Source organism: Electrona antarctica (assembly GCF_951216825.1).
Source record: "Electrona antarctica genome assembly, chromosome: 6".
Classification (NCBI taxonomy): Eukaryota; Metazoa; Chordata; class Actinopteri; order Myctophiformes; family Myctophidae; genus Electrona; species Electrona antarctica.
Window position 1 is genome coordinate 45,499,392 of NC_136811.1, and position 24,759 is coordinate 45,524,150.

The following is a 24,759-nucleotide window of genomic DNA, read 5'->3' on the forward strand; positions in this document are numbered from 1 at the left end:
TGGAATATTAATTTATCAGTCCTAGTGTGTGTGTATGTGTGTGTGTTGGGGGAGCCTGGGGCAGCAGCAAAGGCATGGTTACCCCTGCTTATTAGTGTGGTTTTGGGTAACAACCAGGAGCAGCTTGTCAGCAGACCTCAGTGCTCTGGAGGGTGAAAGAGTTCAGTGAGATGTATCAGGGCCAGCCAGATTAAAAATAAATAAAAGTATTCTAAAATTGACAGGGAGCTAATGAAGTGCAACTAAAACAGCGTTTATGTGGTAGTGTTTTTAAGTGGCTACACTACAGTCTTATTCAATCCAATAAAATATGTTTCTGAACACATTTGAGGAAAGAAATACAGTAGGCGGCGTATAGTTACTGTATCTTGATTTGTATTTGATCTGCAACACCTGCTGCGTTCACACCGGCAGATACAAAGATGCAAAGCTACACAGTGTATTTGTAACTGTTTGCAGCAGCTAAAAACGTCAGATGCATCTTTGCATCTTCATGTTGCTGGCTTCCATTGACAATGAACGGTAGACTGTAGCTTTGCATCTGCCCGTGTGAACGCAGTCTGTTGTATGACACAGCGAAAATAGCTGATACAACATTACATTGTGTGCCAAAACTACTGTATACGTTCACTATTCGCTTGTTTGACTTTGAGTATCATACTCTATTCAGTCGTTTGAATGGAAGGCTTATTAATACTTTATGTTTACAACTGTTTCTGAGCACTGACATTTTCCTTGCCACGGCCTAGCCTCTGGCATGGCAAGTATACTGTACAGTATATCCCCAACATAACATATTACAGTATGTTGTACACTTCCCTATCACTCACTTCCTGTGGTGCACTTTTTGAGGGCGATATCCCTTCCTATGTCCAGCTTTTGGTGTGAGTGTAAACACAAACTTTGTCCTATCACAAACATTAAATGCCATTGACAATGAATGGAGAATTTTGAGGGTTTGCGTAAACACAAACATTGCGTAACAATAGCAAAAGAATTGCGGATTTTCTCGTCTACATACAATGTAAATTCTCTCAAAAATATCAATACTAGTGAAAAGCGTCTCGTATCCAAAAATACAAACAGCCACACTAGCCACTGTAGAGTTCCGTAGCATTCACCTCTACACTAGCCACTGTAGAGTTCCATAGCGTTCACCTCTACACTAGCCACTGTAGAGTTCCGTAGCATTCACCTCTACACTAAGCACTGTAGAGTTCCGTAGCATTCACCTCTACACTAGGCACTGTAGAGTTCCGTAGCATTCACCTCTACACTAGGCACTGTAGAGTTCCGTAGCATTCACCTCTACACTAGGCACTGTAGAGTTCCGTAGCATTCACCTCTACACTAGGCACTGTAGAGTTCCGTAGCATTCACCTCTACACTAGCCACTGTAGAGTTCCGTAGCATTCACCTCTACACTAGGCACTGTAGAGTTCCGTAGCATTCACCTCTACACTAGCCACTGTAGAGTTCCGTAGCATTCACCTCTACACTAGCCGCTACAGGAGCCACTGTAGAGTTCTGTAGTGTTGTGTATTTTAAACACCATAAGAGTGTTCTTCTTAAGCTAAAAACCGAGGAGTTCTTAAACACAGCAGGCAGTCTGGACGAAGGGATGTCTATGCCTCAGCTGTCTGCTGCTTCTCAATTCTTCTCCTTTTCCAGTTAGTCTAGAAAGTATTTCAGCTCTTTGTGCGATGGAGAGAACAAACACTCTGTCTTTTAAATTTACTCCAGTAGCACTCACCTCCGATCTTGGCATTGAAAGCGATGCCCACTCCACAGTAGGAGTTGTTGGCCTCCATAGCAACCTCCCCTGCACACCGGGTCCCATGGCTGCAACAGAGGACCATCGTGAGTCAATTAGGTGGATGGCAGCGTTCACACACCAACAAAAACAAATAAATACAATGGTGAACGACCGTTACAGTGCTCAGTGTTAAAGGAGCTTTAGTCACAATAACATACTACCAGTAGTGCCACCACTATTGTTACTCTCTCTCAACAAACTTGGATATGTAGGTAGAAAGCAGTACATTGTACTAAACAAATAACACAGATATGGTTGAAGGCTGGAGGTTAATAAAGAAGCCAGAGGCCCTTATTTACCAGGCTTATTGAGTGGCTCTTTGAAACCCGTCATACAACTAAATGTAAATAACCACTTGACACCCAGCAACCATATTCTGGGGGTAACATTAGCCAAACATAGCAGATCTACAAGTGCACAATGCATTGTGTGGTGGCGCGTTGTGACCTTGTAGATCCGTCTAATTTGTGCAAGGACATTAAGGTGTCGACAGGGTCCAAGTACCGAACCCACTCCAGGTCCAGTGTACTATAGTCTAGACCGGGGGGTTTATAAGAAACAGAAAAGGATGGCAGCAGGCATTCATTACCCATTCTCCGCATCCCTGAGAGGCATGGGATCGTGAGACAGGCCGTGTGAACCGCGCAGGTCCAAACTGGCACAAGCCTCCTGGCAGATGGACACGGACCCACAGACAGACAGACGAATTGGAAAGAGCACAATGTGATGAGTACACAATGCAGGACATGAACGTGACATGATGAATTAGCACTGAATGGTTTACTGAACAATTCTCGACTGTATAACACGGCAATCTGACCGTCCTTGTGATCTCTTCCTGCCTGAGAGGACAATCACTTCTACGTCACTGAGCACTGTGTGCACACGTGCACATGCACGTGTGTGTACGACATCCGTACATACGCACATAACTTACGCGTAGTAGATAATTGAGGCATTTGAGTATACAGTACGAGTGCAAGTGTACGAGTGTACTTGCAGGCACGCGTGTCCGCCTAACAAAAACTCCCCGCAAGTTCACGAGAGTAATGTTTTCCAGAGTGTAGGAGGGGTTGCTATACGTCTTGTGGAGCACGCGACCGCAATTACAGCACCATAATAAAAATGAAGGGAACACATCTCTCTCCCCGTGCCCGCGTCTCTCCCTCTCTTTTCCATTCAGACAGGCTTTATCACTGCCACGCAATCTGCTCTGACAAATGACATGTTGGCCTGCTTGCTTCGATCTGCCTGTTGGATTATAAATGACAAGGCGGTGGCAATCAGCACTCTGCCACTCCACCGCCAGAGCGCCACGCGGCCAACAGGCTCTTCAGCAGCGTTGCCAGATTTTGCGAGGGAAACAGGAAACCAGGTCTATGAAAACAAGCCCCAAAATAAGAAGCGACTAATGGGCAAGTCAGTCGATTCATTGTCTAATGTTGTTTTAGACTAGAGCAGATTTTTTGTAGATTTTTTTTTTCAAATAGCTGATGTATGTAGGGTTAACATGGTTAAATTGAACTAAGCCAAAAGAAGCAACTACACTTTAGAAACACCCCCCCCTCCTTATAATAAGCAGACTAGGCAACACCGCTCTTCAATGAGACAATAAAGCCAAGCAACCCCTGAACCGATTATAAATGCTTATAGTGTGCTACACTGTAAGTGTGCTTATCTCCAAGCGAGATTGCTACTGTAGATTGATGGAATTGCATAAACAAAGTTGTTTGCAGGGTTTTCATGTGCTTGAATGTGGGTTTTTTTTTATTCAACGCGCGACGTTTCACGGTAATTCATGTCAGGGTCAGTTTGTGGTAGATTTTCAAAGGACTTCAGGTGATGTGTGTCAATGTACTGTAAGGCTAAGCTATAAGCAGTTACTACAAGCTGTATTTCATGTTGTAATCCATGCTTGGTGTTGCCACCTTGGCCAGGAGCTCCCTTTAACCCATTCTGGGCGGGAACCCCTTTTGGTGTTTTAAACATTGTTGTAATTTAGCTATTGAAAAATAGCAGATCTACAAGCTCATAGCGCGCCACCGAGTGGCGCTCTACGAGCTTGTAGGTCTGCTATTTTAGAAAAATCATGAAAATGTTTATTTCAGAAAACTGGAGGATTTAGAAGATTTTTTTTTAATTTTGAGGTCAGGTTTGACCTGAGATCAGATTCTAAAAATGTCTTCTACATCCTGACAGTTTTCTGAAAAAGCTGTTTCTATGTCAGTCGTTCTACGATTTTTCAAAAATAGCAGACCTCCAAGCTCGTAGCGCGCCACTCAGTGGCGCGCTATGAGCTTGTAGATCTGCTATTTTTCAATAGCTAAAGCATAACATAATGCTAACACCAAAAGCTAACACCAAAAGGGGTTCCCGCCCAAAATGGGTTAAATAGAGATAACTGGGCACCTCACCCACCTCACCTGGGCAAATGAAGGACGCATCAAATCTGTCCAACTCACTCGATACCATCCCAGGCTGATTTGATTTGATCTTAGCTGTCTATACCACTTTATAAAACCTGAGGTGAATATCAGCACATTACTTGAATCAATTTAGCCCGGGATCAATACCATTTCCGGGGTTTCTGATCCGGTTGAAGCGGAAATCGGCATCAGGCGGCCGGAACCCATGTGAACCCACCTCAAAAATGATTCCCCTAGTTAAAAATGCGTTTAGCTTGGTATAATCGATTCGATTCTTTTGGTATAATAATCGTTTGGTGATCCATGTTCTATTTTAACTCGTGGCGTGACTAGCGAGTAAGTGAGACTAAACAAATGGATTCGCGTTATGTGGTTGAACAATAACAATGCGACGCCAACCAGAACCCACCACCGGAACACGATTCATTTTTTCCCTCTTTTCTAAACCGGGATCACACGGGTAACGCATTTCCTCTGCCTGGTGACAACAGGTTAGAAGTTGGAGAGATGTTTTTACAATGAAAAAACAACACCAGTGGAGACCAGTGGATTATTTTAGTATACTCACAAAGTTTCTCGTCAGGTCCTTGTTAGTGTGATCAACACCTGTTGAGGAGACAGAGAAGGATCGATTTTAGTTTGTTGTTTTTCAAATCTACCCCTACTTCCATGCTGTTATAGGATGGATAGCAGCACCTGACAAGAATGGCAAGTCCTCACGCTTTGTCAAAAGCGTAGGCCAGGGAGTTTAATAGTCAATAAAATCCCTCTTTGGAAAATATCTTTTCATAATAGACTTCTGTCAAAACCAAATTTCATGTCATTGTACCATTTTGAGAGGGTACTGTACATTCATTTCTTCCTGTCAGTCTTTCCTTTTGCTAGTGGTCCTCAAAGTGGGGTCCGGGGACCCCCAGGGGTCGAGGCGGTTCCAAGGGGGGTCCCCAGCAAACCACGTGGTTATAATATTAAAATACATGTATTTTTTGTTTCTTCCTGAAAGCTAAAAACATTTGAGTCAAAAGGCCCAACAATTTCCATGAATAAAGTAGTAATGGGAATCTACAAGCTCACAAGCGTTGTGACCTTCTGCTATTTTCATTCATTTGGGTGAAGTCTAATCTCTTTTTTTGGGTCTTTAGCTAAAACGTTTGGGAACCACGGCTACATCCTGTACGTTATGTGTGTCTTACTGCAATGTCACTACTGGCCAGGAACATCTTCTCTTTCATGCACCCCCTGCCTTTCTCCAATCCAGTCTCCATCCTTCCCCCTTCCTCCCTCCCTCCCTCTATCATTTCTGCTTCCCCTCCTCCATTCTCTCTCTCTCTCTCTCAGGGCTCCTGTGGTCTCTGTGAGAGAGAGACGAGCGAATGAGGGCCCCAGGAGGCCCTAGCCTGCTTTGCCACACGCCACTCACTCACGCTCACATTTTGCACGCACGCACGCACGCACGCACGCACGCACGCACGCACGCAATATACTTGTGAGGACATCACTATTTTAGGACAGCGATTTTCTGAATGCATTGTCAAGATTTAGCAATCAACACATCGTAGTGCAATGCGTTGCAAGCTTGTAGATTAGCTTTTTGTTTTTGGTGCACGACAAGCGCAACTATATAAGTATAGGCTATAAAAACAAGGCATAACTGTAGTGTAAAGCTAACCCTCCAAATGTATAATCCTAAACAAAGCAGGGAATCATTTTGCATAATTCCAAGCCTAAACAAAACAAAAAAAAATCAAGTTTTTAAAATATAAAAATTGTCCTTACAATGTATTATTTTTCTCAAAATCGACGATACTTGGTGCGACCCCTCACAAATATGGTAATACAAGCACACAAACACACACACGCACACACGCGCACGGGACCTGCCAGCCTTTGTCCCGAGCACACAGTGCCTGTGAGTTGCCATGGTAACGTGCAGTGGGTGCACGGCGGAGGCCTGATTGTGTTCCGTGTGAGTCGGGATGGAGCCCAGGGTGCAGTGGTGGGAAAAAGTACTCGTACGTAAAAGTACTGCAATGTATAAATATCTCTGTAAAAGTAAAATACCGGAATTAAAAATCTAAGAGTAAATTTACTTAAAAATTCAAAAGTACGTGTTTTCAAATGTGTAAAATGTATACAAATATTTTGAAAATAGCAGATCTAAAAACTTGTGAGCTTTTAGATCACAATGCGTCGCATCGCGATGCATTGTGAGCTTGTAGATCTGCCGAAATGTATATAGGGATGACGTGGTGATTGCATGTTTTGTAATAATAATCAAAATCTACAAAGTAGCCAGTAATTTAAGTTTTCAAATAATTAGCCCTTCGCTAAGTCCCTCTCCAACCCGTTCTTGTCCAATAGGCACGTTAGCAGCGAAGAGACAGGTCAAGCTGTCCTTCTCACCCATAGAGATGCATGTTAAATGACGGGATTTCTCCATATAAATAATGGCTCATTTCAGAAGCAAAACCTTCAAAATGTCTTCTAAATCTGGGCAAATGTGCATTACCGGTATTTAAATAAACTAGAGGGAGAAATCCATTTTTAAAGACCGCCCGACAGGAGTTTTCATGTTGCACGGTAAGACAGTACTACGGTCATTAGTAGTATTGCCATCACCTGGGTGGGTCAGTCATGTAACTTTCCAGACGTTAAGCCGTGTAAATGTTCAACACCACAGCCATGCAAAATAACATTGACAGCTATGAGGTGGCGAAAGCTTGACCTGCAACAGATGTAGTGGAGTAGAAGTAAAAGTACTGAAAACTGGAAATACCCTAGTAAAGTAAAAAAAAAAAAAATACCTCAAAATTGTACTGAAGTACAGTACTTGAGTAAATGTACTCAGTTACTTTCCAGTTTCCAGCACTGCCATGGTGCAGCAGAGACTCAGTGCTCCAGCGCAGCGCAGAGCGCCACGCTAGGTCAGCCCGCTGCGTCTTCTGCAGAATCTCTTACCCCTGCTGACGGGCACAAACCTCTTATCTCCATATTTTAACTAATTTACCGCCAAGATCGCCTTTTTACACCTTCTGGACCGAACCCCCTCAAAACAATGTTTTATCATATAGGAAAACTATTGGTGGAGATGTTTGTCTAACCCATGTTATGCTTAGCTGTGATTGGACCATAGCAGTTTGGGGATATGTCAATTAAAAAACATTTGCGGGACACGTTACATAGCAGTTTGTGACGTCCTGACTCGCAGTTTCCGGGTAAAACCGCTTTCAAACTAAGACACTCTAACGCTGAGGTGAACGGCTGGCAATCTGTGAGGTCCTTTTCAGTCACTAGATGGCAATGTTGCCGGTAAATGAGTTTTTTCCGTAAATTAACTCCCTACTCGATCACACACTACAGCGTCACGCAAGAACGTCAAGTGTGTCGATCTGCTACTTGTGCTGTTTTGTCATTTGAATCCTGAAAAGCAACAGTTTGGACTTATGAGGTTTCCACCCGAGAGACAGAAAAGTCATGCTTTATTCTCTCTATCTCTCTCTGGGTCCATCTCTTTGTCTCTGTCTCTCTCGCCCCTGACATATTATACCTTCACATACAATAAGATTTTCAAACAAAAGCTCTCGCTCCCACTCTGCACATTTTCAATTTTGGTTGTTCCCTTTTCGTATTGTACCTTCACGTACGGCTATATCCTTATGTGCACGTTGCTTCGTTTCACATTTCTCTTTTTCCCTTCCCTGTGTAATCTCTCTTTTTCTTGTCTTTTATTCAATTCTCCATTAGGCCGTTCATTAATTCTTAATTCTTATCGACTCGCTTGAAAAGCAATACTCAAAGCATTTTCTGAGGAACGTATCCTTCCAACATAATAACCAGAGTATAATGGTAGCCGGCAGGGTAAAGCCTGATTTAAACTTTGGTCGTATAGACAGTCACACGATGGTGTCCCGTGTGGAAAATAGTCAACCTTACAGTACAAACTCAACCCACGCCATACTTGTCATACTGACGATGTCGATTATTTTTCTGTATGACTGTATGTGTGTGTGTGTGTGTGTATGACTGTATGTGTGTGTGTGTGTGTGTGTGTGTGTGTGTGTGTGTGTGTATGTGTGTGTGTGTGTGACGTCACATATCGTCTCCTTTCTTGTTCCCCAATCCTGCATCCTCTATCCACTGTACAGTGTGTATTGTTCATTGATTGATTGACTGAATTCTTTATTGACAATTCGCACATAAAAGTAAAAACACACACATACAATAATCAAAAAGATAAACACAAGACAGCTAAAAGGCTTATTTCCATTGTGGTCCTTTCGAAGTTGGTTCAACACAAAACAGAAATATACAAATGATATATCTGGATGATGTTACACTTATATGGCAGTTATGAATAGGTCCTGCTGTCATTCATTCCAGCCATCTTTTTTGTTAACATTTACAATCACATGACAAGATGCATTAATGTTACACTCATCTTTAACCATTTAAAGTTTAAAGAGTAGCCAATTTTATTTTACCCCCAGTTTGTTTCTCCCAAGTTACAGTATGTCCTCCCAACACAGTTATGTGTTGCCACTGCTATTGTGCCCTACTGGCTCACCTGCCAGTGAGGAGCCCCCACCAGGAGGACACTGCTGTTGTATGTATCCTACTGGCTCACCTGCCAGTGAGGAGCCCCCACCGGGACGACACAGAGCCTCTATTCTGCTCCTCCCGTTCGACATTCCCCGCTGACAGGCACCGGTGATAAAGATCAGTCTTCCCGCCCGTGTTGATTTCGTCGACTAATACTATGAAGAAAAACGTTTGTCGACTTGACCTTTTTTCAGGTACGACGAAAACTAAATGGAAACAAAATGAAAACTAAGCTATGATGGCTAAAACTAAGACTAAATACGTATATTGACAATTTCCAGTAGAAGTAATTTTACACTTGGTTTGCATGCTGAAAATAGCCAATCTACAAGGTCACAACGCGTCGCGCTGAAGTGTAAAATAAGTCATTGCGACAGCACCAAGGCCCGCCAAAATACATTTTAGTCGACTAAATAAACTGTAGATTTAGTCGACTAAAATCTTCTGATATTTAGTCGACTAAAACTAGACTAACACTAAAACATTCTAGGTGGCTAAAATGTGACTAAATGAAAACTATTCAAGAGACTATGACTAAAACTAAAATAAAAAATGTCCATCCCCAGAACATGGCCGATTGTGTTAGATGATGCTCGGCTAAACCGGATTTGAACCAGTGGTGGGCGGATATTCTAATTCATGCTAAATTGGGGACGGCAGGGTTAAGGTTGTTAACAGAAAAGCTCAACGCTGCATATTCTGCTACTTTTCACAGATCTGCACTAGGCTACAAGCACAGAGCCGGTGAATGGGTTGACCCTTAGTGGATGAGAAGACCACGGCTACATGTACAGCCGTGCCATTACGTGAAGTGAATTACCTGTCTGCAGGAGGTGAAGGAGGCTGCTATATTAAGAGAGTTCAACCTTGTTTCAACTCAATTATAAGTAAGACGCCTCAGTGTGTGTGTGTGTGTGTGTGTGTGTGTGTGTGTGTGTGTGTGTGTGTGTGTGTGTGTGTGTGTGTGTGTGTGTGTGTGTGTGTGTGTGCGTGTGTGTGTGTGTGTGCGGGCAGTGCCGTCACGCGGCGACAGTCGCTCGTCGCGCACACACAGCGTGGCATCGGCTTTAAGAGGTGACACCGCCACCTCTGCAGGTTGGCGAGGAGACGTCACCGGGAATTAACATCAAGCCGCTCCAGAGGGAGTGATGTAACAAGTGAGGGAGGGATGGAGGCCTGGAGGAAAGGAGGACTATAGGACACAGAATCTGTATGTCCCCCACCTACACTCCCCCCCAGACACAGTGGGTCTCCCGTGGACGCGTGTAAGGCACCAGTAATGATGATACGCTCCAGTGTGTGTGTGTGTGTGTGTGTGTGCATTTGTGTGTGAGCATGTGTGTGTGTGTGCACACGTGTGTGTGTGTGTGTGTGTGTGTGTGTGTGTGTGTGTGTGTGTGTGTGTGTGTGTGTGTGTGTGTGTGTGTGTGTGTGTGTGTGTTTGTGTGTGTGTGCCGTGTGCGTGACACCAGTAACGATGATAGAATGTGGTGTGTTGGTAATCATCCTGATAATAGCCGTGTCTGACAGTGCAGCCCCTCTGCCAGCCTAATGAAGATCTCAGCGGCTTAGTGGAGCCAAGCCAACACACAGCTCAACTCTATAGGAGACCAGGGGCTCAGGATGCATGCGTCTGTGTGTGTGTGTGTGTGTGTGCGCACGCGCGTGCGTGTGCATGTGTTGTGTTGTGTGTTTCTTGCAGTCTTTCGTGAGTCGTGCTTTGTGTGGTACTTCCTCACTCAACCTTGCCCCCATACACAGGAGGAGCTAAACTCCAGACGGCATCACTCTTGGCATCTTTGGTAAACACACAATCTTCTCCGTCCCAGCGAGGTGGCGACCCTCGGGAGAAGAAAGACCTCAGCACAGCGGAGCAGGCAGAGGATGGTGTGAAAACGATATGGCCATTAGACTAATGCCCCCCAAAAAGCAATACAGTACCACCCCAGCCTCAACACCAGGAACCCTGAAATACCACTACAGCACTGTTTCTCCCACAAATGGGTTCGGGACCCATTTTATCCCCCCTCTACTGATGTTGTAATCATTAAAAAGAGTTCAAACCATTTGTCCAAAGAATTCCAGGAATAAAATGAAAACATTCAAAAGTCATTCCATAAATTCCACAAAACTTCTACGCAGGAGTGCAAATTGCGGATCTACAAGCTCACAATACGGCCGGCACGAAGCAACGGGCCGTGAGCTTGTAGATCTGCTATTTTCACTAGTTAATAATAATACTAATACGGGGAAGCAGCGTTTTGCTTCTACGGGCCGACGGCGTGGAACAAACTCCCACTGTACCTTCGACAGGCAGCCTCTGTAGACATTTTTAAAGCGCAGCTCAAGACTCACTTCTACACTCTTGCTTTTAATTTTTTTGTTATTCATGTCCTCACTGTATTGCATTACTGCTCTTGTTTGTTTTTTTTATGTTTATGCCTTGCTTTTCTTTTCTTTTCTCCATTGCTCTGTAAAGCACTTTGAGCTGCATTTCATGTCATGAAAGGTGCTATACAAATAAAGTTTTATTATTATTATATAGTTTGGTAACGCCAGTGAAGGAAGTCAGAAGAGGCCCGGAAGTAGGCAGAGTTATTTCCAAAACGGCGTATGTGCATAGGGCCTATTGGGCTTTTGGAAAAACTCTGTAGAAGAGAAAATTCTATTCTGCTTGCAAAGGCGAAGCTATTGCTCAACCAGGTTGTTTTGCCCACTCTTTCACAGTGCAGACGGAGACTTGGGTTACCACTACCAGTAGGCATACTGTACACACAGTACCGCCAGAGCTGGCTGTCAAACATCTTGCAAACCAACTGAAAAGAGAAGCGCACTAACATCAGTGGTCTAGACAGGAAGCAAACACAGACAGCATTGCTACCACCATCATTAAACACCAGCTCGCATGGACAGGCCATGCAATACAAATGCCTGACACACATCTTCCAAAACACACATCTCAAATAATTCTATATAAACAGCAAACTGGGAACGTGGAAGCCATTGCTGCTCAATACAGAACCAAGTAGATGAAGGAGACACATTCCATGAAGACTATACCTCCTCCGCCAGAGTCAAAGCAGCAGAAGGGCTGAAAGTATAGGTTGGTACCGTCTGGTTCAAAAACGGGACAGCTGTCTGCCAGAACCCACATACAACCCACCCCAATCGCATTTCCAACAAAAAACAAATGTGTTACGGCAGGCAGTCGTTTCTTGCGAAGAAATCTCCCATATAAAATGACAGATACTGTAAAATATGTTTTTATGAGTCATGATGTTCATTCAAACATGCCACACGAACTCCATGGATTGTTCTGTAACGCTGCCTGGGATAATGACGGTGTGCATACATGCACATCGTACTACCTAAACACATACTAGTGTATACAGTGCATTAGATGTAGTGTTTCCGGACAATCATTTTTGCAGCCAAACCATGCATTGTATTGATATTTTGACTCTTTTTGCCTTGATGGGGAAAATAACGTATCCACTCTTTATATGTGCCTAATGTACTGTTTAGTTTTTGGCTTTGAATTTCAAAACTTGTAAACTGTTCATGAATTGTATTGTAATTCTCTTCTAATAAAAATACATTCATTCATATTTTGAATGTTTTGTCAACATTCATGGAGGGATGTTTTTCAGTGAAAGTGGTGGAATTAGGGCCTGTTTGTGTGTGTGTGCCTCGACGGAACGGGACGGTAGAGTGTCTGCTATCTGCATGGCGGTTCCACAATTGGCCTCTTCAGTCATTTAAGGACCCACAACAAACCGTAGGACCATTTAGACCTGAGATCGATTCTACAAATGTCTTCTAAATCATGACAGTTTTTTTGAAAAGCCCATGTTTCTATGTAAGTGTTTCTCAAACATATTCATGTCAAGGGCATCTGAAAATATGTAGTTCCAATATATTGGACGGTCTTCCAAACTTAACTGCTCTGGGCTTTTGGTCCACTTCAGGGCATGTCTCGTCAGCACAACTGTGGTTGGATCTGGTAAGAGGTGCAGCCAGCCCGTTTGCACTGAGCAGCAAAACGACAAGGCTTAGGATGATAAAATGGACAGTCTATCTGTCCATTTTATGTCTATTCTGGGATGCAATATATTTATATTTATATATGCCACAACAACAAGGGGGTCAATTGCAATAGGATAACATTGCTCGTTCAAGTGAAAGCGAGGTTGATCAAAGTACAGTATACAGTACAAAAATATGAAATAAAAGGATGGCACTTTGTGCATTGGCTCAGACGCCGCCACGTTGGCATAAATACATAGAGAACACTGTGTACGTACGAGAGGAGACATCCACGTCCCACAGCTAGATGGAAAACTGTAGGTGGTGCAGCCAATGTAAAAGCTGCTATGAATACAAATGGTTTGAACCTGGCTGACCCAGTGCAGATTGTGTGTGTGTGCGTGCGTGCATGTGTGTGTGTGTGTGCGTGTGCGTGTGTGCGTGCTCAGACGCAGCAGCAGCGGCGGAGGCTCTATCTCCTAGCGCTCCCATATTCATGCCGGTCCTCAGGGTCAAACTCACACAAATCAGACACAGAGATGCGACGGAGGCCATTTTGCACCGACATTGAGTCGTGCCGGAGCCGCGGCTGAGAAAATGAGCAGACATCACTTTGGAGGAGCCCCCCCCCCCCCCCCCCCCGCCGGCACACCAGGGTCTCCCGGTGACCGCTTTCATAATCCCCCCCCCCTCTCCACACACACACCTCTTTGTAAGCGTTACAGTAAAAAAAAAAGAAGGAAGGAAGGAAGGAAGATGCAACAGGTGGGCAACAGGCTTCATTGATTGCTAGAGCGAGGGAGGGGGGGGGGGGGGGGGTGAAGTCGAGGGAGTCAGAATGAGAGAGAAAAGAGAGACTCACAAGAACTTTAGTAGCAACATCACAATACAAAAGAAAAAAATAATACTCTGTTGAAAGTATAAAAGGCCTGCATTTCAATGTTTTCCTTGAGTAAAAGTACAAAGGTATTGGCATCAAAATCTACTTACAGTAAGCACCAAAGTATGTTCATAGACCTGTACAGCTCTGCAAAGCAACTTGCAACAAAAGTTTTCAATTAATTGTAGAAGACTATAAAGCACAACATTTGTCTCTGAGCTGCAATTGAACCCATTAAAACCGGGAAAGCATCTGTGTCATTTTAGATTTTAACTACAGCAACATACGTTTTTCTGAAAACTCTTAGGATTTAGAACAGTGGTTCTCATAAATGTAGTGAACATTAAGGTACACTATTCCATTGCTTATGGGAATGTGAGGAGATTAAAACATACTGGAGGTCTGTGGTGCATTATATCTCTCAGATCAGGGCCAGTTACTCTCTGTCCCAAATTATGTATACTTAAGTACCAGTATCCATTCAATTGTACACTAAACAATAAAGAAAAAACAATTCGCTCAATTGCGCAACTGTAGCTAACAGTGGTTCTCAGCATGAGAACCACCAATACAGCATGATATATGTACAAGCTGGCACAAAACATTTTCAGATGGGGGTCCGCGGCAAAATACAAAATCATGATGGGCATCCTTGGCACAAAAATGTTTTGAGCACCACTGATTTAGAAGGTAGAATCGGCCTCAGGTCTTTACAGGATGGGTTAAAAATGTTGAAGTACGCGTCCGTGTTGTTGTCGTCACACACACAGCGTACATTTTGAACGAAGGCGACAGCGATGTGTCTTTGGCCACTGACCGTGTTTTGTCCGTGCTGTGCATGTTGTATAGTCACTCTGTAGTAAAGGATAGAGAGGTATAGGCAATTAACCCTATAGCGTGTCTCTCTCTTCATGTCTGCTTTGCACGGTGATGGGTATCCATGGCTCTATAGCGTGTCTCTTCATGTCTGCCTCGCACGGTGATCGGTATCCATGGCTCTAGCGTGTCGTCGTAATCCGACTGCATGGAAGGCTAATCCCGGCCTCCGTGCAGCAGTCATGTTTCGCCGTGCGAAGCGGGAGGCATTTGGCAGCGCGGAGCGGAGTGTGCTGGCGCAGAGCGAGGGTGAGACTTCCTGCCCCCTACACACCTCCGTCTAATTAACCAGCATGGTATTTAAGAGCGGCCGCGGTGGACCCCCAGACCTGCCCGTAATTAGCCAGCTTAGTTCAGCTACTGCTGGGGTGGGGGGGGGTGAGAGAAAAGGGCAAAGAGAAGACAGATAGGTGAGAGTCGCAGGCAACGGAGGCAGAAAAAAATACCTATAAGGAGTATAAGGAGACTTGTACCATATGAACTGAGAAGAGGTGGAGGGATGCATGGATGGAAGGACAGACAAAGGCTGCGAGGAGAAAAGGTCACGGGGAGAGATGAGAGAGGGGGAAGGGAGAGGAGAGGAGACGGGGGTGACAGCGTGGCTTTGAGACGGCGCTGAAATGATATAGCCTGGCATGGCCAGACTAATATCAGGGCTATTTCTTTGTCAGGTGAAATCTGACTAATGAAAGCTCATGAAATGTAGACGACCTAGTCACAGTCACCAACTATAGTCATACTGAATGCCTTGCCCTGATTGGCTGCCACACACGCTGGCTAAGCCAATGGGAGTGCAGTATGATTGCCTGCCTCCTAAGCTATGGTTTCATGTGCAAGATTTCATTGGCTTAGGAGGCAGCCAATCACGACTAGGTCGTTAGTAAGGTCGCTGGGACACAGCCAATCATGAATAGGTTAAAGTCGTCTTTACGGCAGTCAGTAGTGGTGCGTGCAAATGTAGTCCAGGCTCTTTTAGCACCTGGAAAAAATGGAGTGGAGAGTAAGATGGAGATTGGAGAGGGCAGAACGAGGGGAGAAGTGAGAGGTGAGGTGGGGGCGGGGGGGTGTTGGGCGGGGGGCAATGAGGGACACAGAGAGAGAAAGGCCACTGCTGTAAAGTGGAACATTAGTATTCAAGAACCCCCCTTTGCCCCCATGCCCACTGCCTGCCCAGTGGCCTGCACTCACCCCCGGGGTGGACACACACACACACACACACACACACACACACACACACACACACACACACACACACACACACACACACACACACACACACACACACACACACACACACACACACACACACACACACACACACACACACACACACACACACACACACACACAAAGCTGGTGGGGAGCAGCAAGATGTAGTGTGTGCATGTGTGCGCTGTGTGTGTGCACGGTTAATTCATGTTGCATTTTTGTATGTTTGGGTTCCAGGGAATCGAAGACCTATAATGTATCTTTTGGGTCTGGAACTGAAAACGTTTGGGAGCCACTGCTGTACACACTCCTGTCTGTCTCCTAGTCTCTCTCCTGCTATAATCGTGTCTCCCAGGCCTCCTCTGGGCCTGGGAGACACACACACACACACACACACATACACGCACACACATACACACACCCCGACTCTCATTCAGCTAATTGTATTCACGGCGGACGGTGTTGACAAATTCATTTTGAAATCCATTAGTCGCGTGGCGTTGTTTAAACGATGTGCCCATTAATGTCCATTGCTTTAATACCCCCTGATTCACATTCTAATAGCCGCCTGATAAATCAGGTTATCTGCGACACCTTCCACGCGCGCCGTGAAGAGCGGAAATGAGAGAATTATTAACTGTATCCTAGCGGCGGTCTGTCGTGTCGTGTTGTGTCTGCCGCTGCTACGGGCCGTCGCAGGAGAGAGAGGAGGAAGGAGAGAGGGAGGAGGAGGAGAGGAGAGAGAGAGAGGGATAGGATAGGAGGAGAAGAGAGGAATGGAGGGAGGGGGAGAACATGAAGCAGAGGTGAGACTAAAGGGCACTACATCTGGATGAGAAGGTGACAAACTAGAGAGTGTGAAGATGAATCAAGATGCTCAAACTCCACTATCAGCTTGACTTTGTGTTGTAACCCTTTAAGACCTGAGGCCGATTCTACAAAATAATGCCTCCTAAATTAGATTAAATTTGTCCGAAAATATATATAAAAAAAAAAAAAAGTTGTGCCGCGCTGCGAGCTTGTACATCTGCTATCTTTTGAATGAAATAAAAAATGACACAGATCAGTGGATCCCTGCCTTCTCTCTCTATGACATGCTGAACACAAGTCAGTGGAGTTGCATGTTGTAGCACCACTGTTACATCACGTCACATCACACCACACCATGCCACGCCACATCGCACCGCACCACGCCACGCACCGCACCGCGCCACGCCACGCACCACACCGCACCGCACCACATCACTAGTACGCCAAATCACCTGCATGCACTGCACACATTCACAGATCACTAGTACACAATAGGCCAGATCACCTGTACACATTCACAGGGCTCCTATAGGGCACTGCCATATGACCAGGGGTGCTCATAACTTGTCAAAATGGCGCGGCAGATCAAAGGCATGGAGGGGCTTTTGCGTAGCAAGATCTTGGGCCGCTGTGACAGGAATTTACTTCCTGAGAATCCTGACACAACATTCCGCTGCGTTACAGCCAGGTACTCGTTAAAATGTCCAAGAAGCAAGCCCCATTACAAGCTCTGGTGTCACGTACTACAAATGTCTATCCATGTCCATGTCCTGTAAGTAGACTTAGAAATAAAACTATTGTTGACTAATATTAACAAGTCACTCTTATTGTTCAATTGTAACCGAGCTGCCATTTGTCGACAGTTGCTATGATAGTTATGATAATGAGGCTGCCGTTCAGAGTGCTAGTAAGTTGTTATGATAATGAGGCTGCCGTTCAGAGTGTTAGTAAGTTGTTATGATAATGCGGCTGCCGTTCAGAGTGCTAGTAAGTTGTTATGATAATGCGGCTGCCGTTCAGAGTGCTAGTAAGTTGTTATGATAATGCGGCTGCCGTTCAGAGTGCTAGTAAGTTGTTATGATAATGCGGCTGCCGTTCAGAGTGCTAGTAAGTTGTTATGATAATGCGGCTGCCGTTCAGAGTGCTAGTAAGTTGTTATGATAATGCGTCTGCCGTTCAGAGTGCTAGTAAGTTGTTATGATAATGAGGCTGCCGTTCAGAGTGCTAGTAAGTTGTTATGATAATGCGGCTGCCGTTCAGAGTGCTAGTAAGTTGTTATGATAATGCGGCTGCCGTTCAGAGTGCTAGTAAGTTGTTATGATAATGCGGCTGCCGTTCAGAGTGCTAGTAAGTTGTTATGATAATGCGGCTGCCGTTCAGAGTGCTAGTAAGTTGTTATGATAATGCGGCTGCCGTTCAGAGTGCTAGTAAGTTGTTATGATAATGCGGCTGCCGTTCAGAGTGCTAGTAAGTTGTTATGATAATGCGTCTGCCGTTCAGAGTGCTAGTAAGTTGTTATGATAATGCGGCTGCCGTTCAGAGTGCTAGTAAGTTGTTATGATAATGCGGCTGCCGTTCAGAGTGCTAGTAAGTTGTTATGATAATGCGGCTGCCGTTCAGAGTGCTAGTAAGTTGTTATGATAATGCGGCTGCCGTTCAGAGTGCTAGTAAGTTGTTATGATAATGCGGCTGCCGTTCAGAGTGCTAGTAAGTTGTTATGATAATGCGGCTGCCGTTCAGAGTGCTAGTAAGTTGTTATGATAATGCGGCTGCCGTTCAGAGTGCTAGTAAGTTGTTATGATAATGCGGCTGCCGTTCAGAGTGCTAGTAAGTTGTTATGATAATGCGGCTGCCGTTCAGAGTGCTAGTAAGTTGTTATGATAATGCGGCTGCTGTTCAGAGTGCTAGTAAGTTGTTATGATAATGCGGCTGCCGTTCAGAGTGCTAGTAAGTAAACAAGAACACACGTGGATTAAACACAAGCTTTTAGCCAACGTTCATATATTTACGATATGAAAACCATGCATCTGTCACTTAAACAATGTACACACTTTGGAACTATGTTAAACATGGAACCTCCGCGGCATTAGGTGATGACCCCCCCCCCCCCGCAGTGCACCATCTCCAGCTAGTGCTCCTCTGAGAACTAGCCCCAAAACGTTATGTGCACCCCTGCATATGACTGACTTCCAACTTAACATCTACTGGACGCATCCTGGGTCACCAGTGTGTGTGTGTGTGTGTGTGTGTGTGTGTGTGTGTGTGTGTGTGTGTGTGTGTGTGTGTGTACATTAATGCATGTGTAGTCTTATATTAGGTGTGAGTCTAGTGGTGCATATGTTTGTATCTATTGTTAGGTGTGTGTGAGCGAGCGAGCGCGTGTGTGTGTGTGTATGCGTGCGTGCGTGCACGTGCGTGTATGTATGTGTGTGCATGCATGTGTAGTCTCATAGGTGTGAGTCTAGTGTTTGTGTGTATCTAATGTTACTTTGTGTGTGTGTGTGTGTGTGTGTGTGTGTGTGTGTGTGGGGGGGGGGGGTGTAATCACGTCTCTGTCGATTGGCCCGTTGCGGCACGGGGCTCTTAATTAAGAGCAGGAGGGGGAGGGGTGAGCAGCTGGCGGGAGGCGTGAGGGCCAGGAAACATCTGCAGGAGGCCACAGTAACACACACACAGCGTGCACGTGAGCACACACACACACCGATGCCACTTGGCAACTCACACCCCTGGGAGCACAACACGTCCGCACGCACACACGCACGCACGCGCACACGGACACGCACACACGCACACACACACACACACACACACACACACACACACACACACACACACACACACACACACACACACACACACACACACACACACACACACACACACACACACACACACACACTACTGCCATCGCCACTGCCACCACACCAGTGGGACTGTCGCCATAGCAACCCGGGACCAGTCATGTCACCCATTTTAATGAGATGGGTGACAAGCAAGAGAAAGTGAGAGAGGGTGAGAGAGAGAGAGAAAGAGAGAGAGAGAGAGAGAGACAGAGAGAGAGAGAGAGAGAGAGAGAGAGAGAGAGAGAGAGAGAGAGAGAGAGAGAGAGAGAGAGAAACACATACACACAGAGACAGAGAGAGACACAGTAAGAGAGAGATAGAGAGACACACACACAGAGACAGGAAGAGAGAAAGAAAGAAAGAGGGAAGGCAACAACATAGGGAGATAGTGAGCGGTATTAAATGCCCACCACACCACTATAAGCTTCAGCCTTCAAAAACAACAGAGAGAGAAGGAGATAGATGGATGGACAGAGAGAGAGAGAGAGAGAGAGAGAGAGAGAGAGAGAGAGAGAGAGAGAGAGAGAGAGAGAGAGAGAGGAGGGTGTGTGCGTGCGTGCGTGCGTGCGTGCGTGCGTGGGCTGCGCGTGTGTGTGTGGGCGTGTGTGTGCATTCCACAGGGTGGTGGTCCTGGTCTCAGTAGTGTAACGGCGAGCCGTTTATTATTATTTCTGGTATTGTTATTTCATGGTTATGGTTAGTTAAATATATATATGTACTTATCGCTATTTCCATATATATATATTTATACTAACGAACTATTGGTCATTTACAGTTATGGAGCTGAGGTTATATATCAAGACTACCAGCGGTCTTGTTTACGCTGCACTGGCCTTGATGCGCCACTAGGGCCAGTGATGCTGTTGTGTTACTGTGCTTCTCCACTAGGGCCAGTGATGCTGTTGTGTTGCTGTGCTTCTCCACTAGGGCCAGTGATGCTGTTGTGTTGCTGTGCTTCTCCACTAGGGCCAGTGATGCTGTTGTGTTGCTGTGCTTCTCCACTACGGCCAGTGATGCTGTTGTGTTACTGTGCTTCTCCACTAGGGCCAGTGATGCTGTTGTGTTGCTGTGCTTCTCCACTAGGGCCAGTGATGCTGTTGTGTTACTGTGCTTCTCCACTAGGGCCAGTGATGCTGTTGTGTTACTGTGCTTCTCCACTAGGGCCAGTGATGCTGTTGTGTTACTGTGCTTCTCCACTAGGGCCAGTGATGCTGTTGTGTTACTGTGCTTCTCCACTAGGGCCAGTGGTGCTGTTGTGTTACTGTGCTTCTCCACTAGGGCCAGTGATGCTGTTGTGTTACTGTGCTTCTCCACTAGGGCCAGTGATGCTGTTGTGTTACTGTGCTTCTCCACTACGGCCAGTGATGCTGTTGTGTTACAGTGCTTCTCCACTAGGGCCAGTGATGCTGTTGTGTTACTGTGCTTCTCCCAAGTTGCAGACTAAAGATGTCCCTTCTCGCTTGCCATCTCTTGCGAGAACCGGTAGAAGCTGCGTGAGGTCCTGATCACCCTCATTGGCCAAGCCGGTCATGTGACGCTCTGGAGGCCTCAGAGCGTCTACTACTAAAGGACAGTCTTTAACCTGGCTTCGGACGAGACGACATTGCTTATTTAACTCCAGCTGTTCGCTACTATTCTGTTGGTTAACTTTTGCTTATCTTTTGGTTTATGTTGAGCTACCTTCGGGAAGGAGTGTTAGGCTTATGTTGCAGTTTACCTTTTGTTATCGGTTAGATTTGGTTAGGCAAAGTTATTGTTTTGTTTGTTTGCCTTTTTCTTTCTGGGAACACCCCACCACTGTAAGTTATACACCACTCTGCTATAATATCCTACTGCTTACTAGTTATCGCTATTATTAATTATTACCAATATACTTGAAAGTTGAAAACTTCCATCATGTATCTATTGAGCTATTAAGAACAACACTTTTTGTATCTATGTCCATTAGGCCTATTTTAACTTTTGTTTTTGTCTTCCCTTATAAATTAGCGCCGTGCTTGAGCACACAACCAAAGCATGAAAAGTAGCAGATCCACAAGCTCGAAACGGGTCGTAAGCTTGTCGATCTGCTACTTTAGCTATTTTTTAAATAGAATACTGAAAAGTAACCGTTTTTTGGACATATGAGGTTTCCACCTGACAGAGACAACATACTGTATGTAGTGCACGCACGCACGCACGCACGCGCGCACGCACGCACGCACGCACGCACACACACACACACACACACACACACACACACACACACACACACACACACACACACACACACACACACACACACACACACACACACACACACACACACACACACTCTCCCATTGCATTAGAAATAGGGCATTGTGTGATGTTATATGTCATGTCATGTACAGTATGTATATCCATCATCATTCCAGATAGTGTTTCTGTTGGTACTGCAGAGCATACTGTACGTTTCCTTCTTTCTTCCTTCTTTGTGAAGGAACATTCTAATGTACTGTATCTTTATGCCAATATCGTTGCCCACGTTCCAATTTCACAAATATAGATTTGATGTGACAGCCACCTGGATGGTGACAGAAAGTAGGTGGATGAAAATTCAAGCCAAACGTAACTTTGTGTGTTAATTTCGGTACGTATTTTCCTGACAAGGCAGTGAATGGAGGAGGAAGGTGTGGAGGTTCTAATTTAGAAACATCATAGATGATCTATAATGGGATATGTGATATGAATACACTAAACAACGACAACACATGGACACTCTACTCCAATACAGTATGCAGAAGTCCATGTCCCTGTGTGTGTGTGTGTGTGTGTGTGTGTGTGTGTGTGTGTGTGTGTGTGTGTGTGTGTGTGTGTGTGTGTGTGTGTGTGTGTGTGTGCGTGCATGCGTGTAAACTTGCAACAAATGTACTATTGCATATCTGATTATGGGATTGCATGCTGCATGTTCTGTAGAGTAAGTAAGCTGCATTGTGTGTGTGTGTGTGTGTGTGTGTGCGTGCCGCGTGCGACGCGCGTGCGTGCGTATGTGCAAGCATACATGCGCAAGTGTGCATGTTTGCGCTTGTGTGTGTGTGCGTGTGTGTGTACGTGCGTGCAGCGTGCGTGCGTGCGTGCATGCATGCATGCGTGCATGCATGCGTGCGTACGTGCGTGTCCACTGCACGTGGGTGTTTGCGTGCGCAACAATGTCTACGTATAAAGATATATAGTGTGACATGAGATTTATATTCATTAATCGATATACGCCTGCTCCACGGACTGGGACTGGGATACACAGTATTGATCTGTAGCCAGAGCTCCAGAGTATATGCGCTTGCACCCTGACCCCCATAAAAGCATAATGTCCCCCCATAAAAAACAAATGTGTCCCTGGTCCCCGACTCCCCATGCAGCACTGCCAGCCAGGGCCCAAAGCCCAAAGCTGCACTATACTGACTAGCGGACAGATTTTGCGAGAGGAAAAAAAAGCAACCAGTTATGTGAAAACCAGCCCAAAAGAAGCCACTATAACAGGCCACATGAGCAGGGGGCACGCGCTAGTCCGACATCCTGTTAATCCGACTATACGGAACGTGGTGGGTTAAGGCTCACCCGTGGCTTCTGCGTGCGGTTAGGGTTATTGTTAGGGTTTGGGGATAGGGTTAGTATGGGGCTCTAGGGTTTGGGGATAGGGTTAGTATGGGGCTCTAGGGTTAGGGTTATTGTTAGGGTTTGGGGATAGGGTTAGTATGGGGCTCTAGGGTTAGGGTTAGTATGGGGCTCTAGGGTTAGGGTTATTGTTAGGGTTTGGGGATAGGGTTAGTATGGGGCTCTAGGGTTAGGGTTATTGTTAGGGTTTGGGGATAGGGTTAGTATGGGGCTCTAGGGTTAGGGTTATTGTTAGGGTTTGGGGATAGGGTTAGTATGGGGCTCTAGGGTTAGGGTTTGGGGATAGGGTTAGTATGGGGCTCTAGGGTTAGGGTTATTGTTAGGGTTTGGGGATAGGGTTAGTATGGGTCTCTAGGGTTAGGGTTATTGTTAGGGTTTGGGGATAGGGTTAGTATGGGGCTCTAGGGTTAGGGTTATTGTTAGGGTTTGGGGATAGGGTTAGTATGGGGCTCTAGGGTCGTAATATAGAGCGTTGCAGTACCGCCCCCTTTCATGACGACGACGACAGGCCCGGAAGAGAATTCCCATATTCATTTTTCCCATAGACGTTTCAAAAAGTATCTATTGAAAGATTTATTTAACCCTCGGACAAAGCCAACTCTGGTTGTGACAAATCAAATCATTTCTTCTTTCTAATTATTTGATTGGCCCAAAACGTTGTGTTTATTGTCATGATTTGTCACAACAAGAGTTGGCTTTGTCCGAGGCTTTAGTTCCCGGCCTGTCGTCGAGGGCGGGACTGCGCCGCTCTATTGGGTAGTCAGATTTATGGGTGTTGGATTATTGGGATGTCGGACTAACGTATGTTATTTAACCAAAAAATATCACTTGCACTACATTTTACTAGGGTAATTTTGTTTCCCCGGGCAGCGCTGGTTGGCAGGAATCAATACACTTTTAGACCGACATGTTTGTGCCAGCATGAGTGATTACATTTATTTCTTGATCGACTCTTGTCTTGGTTGTTTAAACATGACGTCTTGGGCCGCTATGCTCGATAACAGGCTTGATAAGCCCAAAGCAGATTGATACCGGGTACTCAATAGGCTTGTTAACAGGTTTTTTCGGGTATTGGGTTTCGAGCTCCATAGTCCCTGACTCCCTGGTAGTCCCTGGGGGGAGCACTTTAAAAAACATTAGGAAGGAAGTCCAAGCAAGCAACCCACCAACTACCAATATTCACAAGGGGCAAAAAAGCAAGTCCAAAGTCGCTTATAATAAAGTGGACATAGCAATATCACTGCTGGCCAGCCACTCACCAAGTATATTGGCATCAAAACACAGCAGCAAAAGTTAAAGTACTCATTTGTGCAGAATGTCTTACAAAGGATTTCAAAACTTGTCAAGATCCATTAGAACACTGGTTCTTTTTTTTTCTATCAACTAAAAAGTTAAACTAACGGTTCTGTAAATGCAAGGTTTTATACATGCAAGGTTTCCAGGCGGCAATATTATGTGTATATGTGATCAGACCCAGGTTTCAAACCTGTGAGTCCTATAGTAGTCTCGTGTTGCCAGACTGTTGCCTCTCGCAATTTCCAAACGGTTCCAGCAACGGAAGCTCTATCATGAGTAAAATATATAAAGCGGAAGTGGAGCCTCCTCTCCACTTCCGTTTCGTCTGTACAGTCCTAATATCCT

The 24,759-nt window shown here is 45.3% G+C and overlaps 1 protein-coding gene across 1 annotated transcript in view; it reads right to left on the reverse strand.

The window, feature by feature from the left end:
• LOC306925109 (neuroendocrine convertase 1-like) overlaps positions 1–24,759 on the reverse strand; it is a gene marked incomplete at its 3' end in the record, with an annotated part of 195,179 nt that overhangs the window by 32,240 nt on the left and 138,180 nt on the right. The window contains exons 7-9 of the mRNA XM_079503788.1: positions 4,811–4,848; positions 2,406–2,485; positions 1,754–1,842 (exon numbers count right to left, since the gene is read on the reverse strand). Of these exons, the coding sequence (XP_079359914.1) occupies positions 1,754–1,842; positions 2,406–2,485; positions 4,811–4,848 (207 nt within the window). The remainder of the gene's footprint in view (positions 1–1,753; positions 1,843–2,405; positions 2,486–4,810; positions 4,849–24,759) is intronic.